General features: G+C 57.7%; 1 protein-coding gene across 6 annotated transcripts in view; it reads right to left on the bottom strand.

Annotated features, from left to right (window-relative positions):
- Window positions 1-4183, bottom strand: part of ST6GALNAC2 (ST6 (alpha-N-acetyl-neuraminyl-2,3-beta-galactosyl-1,3)-N-acetylgalactosaminide alpha-2,6-sialyltransferase 2) — a 22119-nt gene extending 17936 nt beyond the window's left edge. For 2 of the 6 annotated variants that reach the window (XR_001360219.1, XM_014531801.1), the window contains exons 1-4: window positions 3863-4160; window positions 1038-1393; window positions 659-833; window positions 48-213 (exon numbers count right to left, since the gene is read on the bottom strand). Coding sequence is in view for 5 of the 6 variants with exons in the window: in XM_014531801.1 (XP_014387287.1) it covers window positions 48-213; window positions 659-833; window positions 1038-1211 (515 nt within the window). In the remaining variant the exon portion in view is untranslated. Of the gene's footprint in view, window positions 1-47; window positions 214-658; window positions 834-1037; window positions 1394-3862 lie in introns of all 6 variants that reach the window. The other 4 variants (XM_014531804.1, XM_014531805.1, XM_014531803.1 and 1 more) reach the window with 4 other exon arrangements.
- Window positions 4184-6437: the final 2254 nt, after the last annotated feature.

Here is a 6437-nt window from a genome sequence, read left to right as displayed (position 1 = left end):
CCCTTCCCCTGCTCCTCCCCCCTCCTCCCTGCCCCTGCTCTGCATACCTGAACACGTAGTCGTGGGCATCAATGTTGGGACCCTGGCGGGAGCCGTTCAGGATGCCTCCGTTACCCACCACGGCGCACCGGATGCAGTCCCTGCGCGGCTCCCTGGAGCCTAAGAGCTGGGCGCTGTCTGAGCTGTTCAGAAGGCTCAGGGTGGAGGCGATGTCTGTGGGTCGGGACGGGGACCTCATGCAGAGGCTGCTGGCATCGGGACAACAGCCCCTCCCAGGAGGCACAGAGGGCAGGAGGGGTGCACTGGCAGTGGGGCGTGAGAAGGGAAAAGGGCCGGTGGGGACAGGTGTGGCTGTGCCCACGGTGCCTCTGGAGACCGTGTTCCAGAAGGAGTAACCTGGGCATGCGGGTGGGGGCAGAGCTAACGGGGAGCATCTGACAGCAGCACAGTCAGCAGGCTGCGTGGGGCCCCGTGCCCTGTCTCAGCCACCTTTGGGCACGGGCACCTTAGCCTTTATGCCAGGGAGGCCCCAGGATGGTAGGAGCTGCTAGGGGTGGCGGGGAGCCAAGCCCCTCTTGCTGATCCCCCGGGGCTTGTGGGGGCAGGAAAGTAAGCAGGAGTCGCATAGCTTGGGGGTCGAGCTCAGGCTGAGGGTTACCTTGGCGGGGGAACCCCTGCCAGCCGTAGGGGGCTCGGCGCTGGCTCAGGCTGTCCCAGAGCTCCTGGGAGAAGAGGCCCGCGGCCAGCAGCACTGGCTGGGAGAAGTTGAACAGAGCCCGGAAGTGGGGGTCCTGCTGAATGGCCTGAGCGAGCGAGTATCTGCAGGGCCTGCTCTGTGGGCGAGAAGATGAGAGGGCTGGGCTCTGGGGGCGGAGTGGGTGGGAGCCTTCCAGGAGCTTCTGGGAGGGAAGAGGTGGCCTCCCCCCTCCAGACTTGGGGATCAGAGAGCTTTCTGGGTTTCCCCTGCCCAGCCCCCTGGACGCCACATCTCTGTGGCCTGCTGGCTCTGCCTCCTGCTCCTGCTCCTGCTCCTGCACCTCACTCCCGGGGAAACTTCCGGGCGTGTTCCCACGAATGGGTGAGACCTCCCGCCTTGGAGGAGGCGCGCCAGCCGGGGCTCTGGATCCTCGGCCTGGATCAAGCCTGTGATTTATCCCGCGAGCTCTGGCTTCTTCACTGCCGGTCGGTGAGACAGGCTGCAGGAGACGCATGCGCGTCTTTCTTCCAGCCGCTGCCTACTCTGCGTTGAAAGGTGTCCTCCAGAAGTTCCTGTCTGCCCAGACCCTCGGAATGCGGCCTTATTTGGAAACGGGCCTGTGCAGACATAGGCTGTTACGATGAGGTCACACTGTGTTCAGGTGGGTCCCAAGTTCAGTGCCCTTCTAAGGAGGCCCTGTGATGACAGGCGGAGAATGAGTGATGCGGCTACAAGCCGAGGCGCACCTGGACCCCCAGGAGGTGCAGGAGGCCAGGACGGGTCCCCCAGACTGCCCTGCGGACGCCTTGACTTCAGACTTCGGGCCTCCAGGACTGTGCGAGCAAACATCTCTCGGTTTAAGCCACCGAGTTTGGTCATGAGCTCCAGGAGCCCTCGGAAGCCTCACGGAGCCTGGGCACAGGGACCTGGAAGGAGGGAATACCGAACAGGCGCGGCCCGTCCGCCTGCAGCCCCAGGGCAGAGTCCCACAGCCGAGGCCGGGGCTGCTCTCCCCACCGAGGGGCCTCGTTGTTACGGTGCTGGTTGGATCAAAGGCCCTGCAGGGAAGAGCTGCGTGTAGTCGTTCCTGCTGTAATGTGACATAGACGTTCCTAAAACCACCACCCTGTGCCAGACTGTGCAGTCAGGCCCCCGGGCTTTGGGGAAAGGGGGCTAGTGGCACAGCACTCACACACATGGCCCGGGACACACGCAGCCACAGAGGTGGGAGCGCAGTTCACACTCAGCGCCTCAGGACGGAGCGCTGCCAAGTATGGCCTTTGACCTCGGAAAGTCACTGTGGATGGGCGTCCACGGTGGCGGCTCAGGAGCTATTACGAAATGGCAGAAAGAGGGTTTAACACTCGATGGCAGAAAGAGAGTTTAACACGCGATGGAGCAGGTAGCGTGTGCGTGTTCGCGTTTGTGAATTCCTTCGATGTCCCTTCGGCGGGGTGGTTCTCCGCATTTAACCCGGGGTTCTCACTGACAATCGCTCAGAAGCAAACACATTTGTGCGATGTTCAGACTGTTTCCTAAGGTGTCAGTCTTGGAACTTTGAGCGGGGTGGTTCTCCGCATTTAACCCGGGGTTCTCACTGGCAATTGCTCAGAAGCAAACACAACATCTGTGCGATGCTCAGACTGTTTCCTAAGGTGTCAGTCTTGTTGGAACTTTGAAGCATGTTTTCATAGCGAGCGCTCTAGCAGGACATAGCGCGGCCGTGTCGCTGCTGCTCCGCCTCCCAGGGCCCGTGAACGAGGCTCCAGGAGAAAAGCTCGAGTCTGTATCAGGAAGGGCTGTGCTGCACTCGGGCATCTGGCTCGCTTTTCTCTCAGGGACCTGGTGGCAGTTTCCTTCTTCACCGTGGCCACCAGGAAGCTCAGAGCCAGCTATCTGGCCTGTCTCACGCCTGGTGGCACATTTCTCAGGCACTTATCGGCCACCTCATTTCCCAACCTTTAGTTTCCTTCGCACATTTATTTTACTCTTTTCATGTTTTTGCCTTGTTATATGTATGTATTTATTTATTTATTTTAAAGAGAGAGAAACATCGATCAGCTGCCTCCTGCACACTCCCTACTGGGGATGTGCCCGCAACCAAGGTACATGCCCTTGACCGGAATCGAACCTGGGACCCTTCAGTCCGCAGGCCGATGCTCTATCCACTGAGCCAAACCAGTTAGGGCATTGCATTGTTATATGTATTTAAAAGCTACCTCAAAGCCTCCTTTTAAACCGGATGGGGATGTATATCATTTAGCATCAAGCAGCTCCAGCGGGAAAGGACTTGAGGAATGTAAGGATGATCTGGCCCTGGCTTGTGTTGCTCAGTGGATAGAGCATTGGCCTGTGGACTGAAGGGTCCCGGGTTCGATTCTGGTCAAGGGCACATGCCCAGGTTGCGGGCTCGGTCCCCAGTAGGGGGCGTGCAGGAGGCAGCCAATCAGTGATTCTCTCTCATCATTGATGTTTCTATCTCTTTCTCTCCCTTCCTCTCTGAAATCAATAAAAATATATATTTTTTAAAAAAGACCTGGCCAAGCGCCCGGGAGACGCTCGAGGACAGCTGTCCTCCCGGCTCTGCTGCTCAGTGGTTCAGAGCCGGGTTCTGGGGTCAGACCAGAGGCTCAAACCCCGGTACCGCCTCTCCTCCCCGAGCGGCCTGAGCAAGGTGCCTGGCCGTCTGTGCCACATTCTGCCATGAGGCTTATGTCTGAGCACGCAGGTCACGTGCTGGGGATGGCACCTCGGCCCACGGCCACCATCGACTCTTAGCTGCAGAGCCGGGCACACACGGGCCATCTTCCCAGGCTGTGGTGTCTACTTTAAATGTGACTCTTATGGTAGGAAGACATTTGGGGGAGTGGGATCTCAAATTCACAGGCCTTTTAAAGATACAGCGCAGGACTTCCAAGAAATGTCCAGCCGGCCGTACCCCAGGGAACCATTGATCCATCCTCCTCTACTGGGGTGCAGAGAGCCCTAGTGGCCAGGTCTGAGGAGCCCTGACGGCTGTCTGCTTCATTCTGGGGCCAGGGGGTAGGGGTCCAAAGAGCTCCTGCCCAGCAGTCTGCTGACAGTGTCCTCCGTGGTGTGCTCTTCTCCCCCTCCTGCCCGCTAACTTGAGGGTGCTCGGAGGTACAGAGTAGCCGACCACTGTACCTTCCTTGTCCCAGAATCCGCTGCCTTGGGTCCGGTGAATGCTTGAGGTGCTGTGGTGTACCTGGGAGAGAAGGCACACGTCAAGGGGGTCTGGCTCCGTCAGGGTCAAAGGCATCCGTCCCTCTGACCCTATTTCTGGGCTCGGATTCTTGCCGTGCCTCTCTCTTTAGGCCCAAAGTGCTCCCACACAGTTACGTCTGACACGCTGTATAAGCCCTCGGCAAGCAGCAGCAATGTGGACTTTACAGGGACAGTGGTTCAACGACGAAAATATGGCGCTGCTTGGTTTCTCAGTGGTTAGAGGTCAGCCCTCTGACCGACGGGTTGAGGGTTCGATTCCCAGGCATGTACCTCTTGCAGGTTTGATCCCGGCTCTGGTCCAGGCATATGCAGGAGGTAACCAGTCCATGTGTCTCTCTCACATCAATGTTTCTCTCTCTCTCCCCCTCCCCCCCCCCTTCCACACTCTCTCTCTCTCAAGATCAATGGGAAAAAATATCCTCAGGTGAGGATTAAAAACAAACAAAAAGGATGAAAGAGGAATCTTGCCAGCCCCCTGGAACTGTGACTGTATAAAGCAGGGGTCCTCAAACTACGGCCCGCGGGCCACATGCAAATACAAATATTGTATTTGTTCCCGTTTTGTTTTTTTACTTCAAAATAAGATATGTGCAGTGTGCATAGGAATTTGTTCATAGTTTTTTTTTAAACTATAGTCCGGCCCTCCAACGGTCTGAGGGACAGTGAACTGGCCCCTGTTTAAAAAGTTTGAGGACCCCTGGTATAAAGGGTTGCCCTTGTGGGGGGGTCACCCTGGCTCCTGCCCTCAGGGTCGAGGTAAAGGGCAGGTCTGCAGCCGACTCCCAAAATCCGTAGTCCATGATCTCGGGACGTTACTAAACTTGGAACCTGAGTCCTCGTCTGGACAGCAGGGATAATCGTATTGACATGACGATAATCCTATCACGTGTCACCTAGTGGTGAGTTCAAACAGAGCACCTGTTATCTCATCCTGCCAGTCCTCTACCCACATGTTGCTGTGGTTACCAGCCTCTAGGCCGGGGGGAAGGGGCTGAAGTTATGGCCCAGCCCCACCTCCCAGGCGGCCCCAGGGCAAAGGGGAACTGGAAAGGAAGGCAGGAGAGGGGCCCTTGCCCATTGGAGGGGGTCGGGCCTCTCCAGACCCCTGCCCTCTGCACAGGAGCCTGGGGGGGTGGTTGTGGGGGGGCGGTCAGGGTGCGCAGTTTGCGGGGAACAAAGGCCCTTGTTTGCTTCTGGCACCCAGACAGCCAAGTCACAATGAAAGTCTGTGACCTGCCTCCCTGCAGGTTTCTGAGACCCTGGAGGGCAGGATGGAGAGGGCAGGGTGGAGAGGGCAGGGTGGGGAGGGCAGGGCGGGCACCTCCCCCAGACCGGGCCACCTGGCCACCCACCCACCCACACAATCCTGTAGTTCCTGTCTGTGGGCACAGCAGGGCCTCTGGGGAGGAACTAGTGTGTTTCTCTCGGCCTTGACCCCGCAGTGAGCTGAAAAGCACCGGCCAAGGCCCCATCCCTGAGACTCTGAGCTGATGGGCGGGCCCTTCCCGGGGACTCTAACAGGGGCCGGGCCGGAGGACAGCCTGACAGGACCAGGGCAGGATGCAGACAGGAGGGGAGGGGTGCAGGGGACGAGGTGGGGACTCGCCCCGATTCCCTTGTGCTGCCCTGCTCCCCCCAGTCTCAGGGAGGCCTGCTCATCTCTAGGGCACCCTCAGGACCCAGGTCTCCTCCCAGCCCTGCGCAGCTCTTAGGACTCCCAGGGCTTCCAGACACCTGCTGGGGAGGGGGGGGGGAGGAGTGAGGGTGCCTGCGGGAGGCAGCCCATCAGTGTGTGTGTGTCTCTTCCTCTCCCTCCCTCTCTCCCACTCGCTCTAAAAATCAATGGAAAAAATATCCTCAGGTGAGGATTAACCAAAAATAAACAAATACACCCATACTAGTATAGAAATAAAAAAGCTTTGTTGAGGTATAATGAATGTTCAGCAAACCTCATATTTAAAGTGTATTCAATACTTTCAAAGGATGTTTAACTGTATTTTATTTATTTTTTGTTAATCCTCACCAGAGGATATTTTTTCCATTGATTTTTAGAGAGAGTGGAAGGGAGGTAGGGCAGGGGAGAGGGGAGGGGAGGGGAGGGGAGAGGAGACGGAGATTAGTTGCCTCCCACACACGCCCTGACCAGGGCCACACTGGCAGGGCTGTCTGTATTTTAAAGCATCTTTACATAAAGTCCACAAGATCCCCTTCCTGAATAGCTCCCCCTCTCCAGGCCTCTTCCTGTGTAATTTCTGACCACAAGGAGCTCCCGTGACTTCAGGCATGACCTGCCGGCTGGAGCCCCTTTATTCTAAAGGGACTGAGCGTACATTGTTTTGCAACTTTGGGCGTCCTCTGACCGTAGTCCCTGGGAGCAGGTACTGATTGTGCGTTCATCCTGTTACACCTGCAGCAAGTAGCAAGGCTGCGCGAGGACGGCACAGGTGCGAGGGCGCTGGGAAGGGAGAGCCTGGGCCTGCAGGCCTCGCTGGGC

Source organism: Myotis brandtii, unplaced genomic scaffold, assembly GCF_000412655.1.
Source record: "Myotis brandtii unplaced genomic scaffold, ASM41265v1 scaffold825, whole genome shotgun sequence".
Lineage (NCBI taxonomy): Eukaryota > Metazoa > Chordata > Mammalia > Chiroptera > Vespertilionidae > Myotis > Myotis brandtii.
Note: the sequence above shows the minus strand (reverse complement) of the source record. Positions and strands in the feature narration are given on the sequence as shown.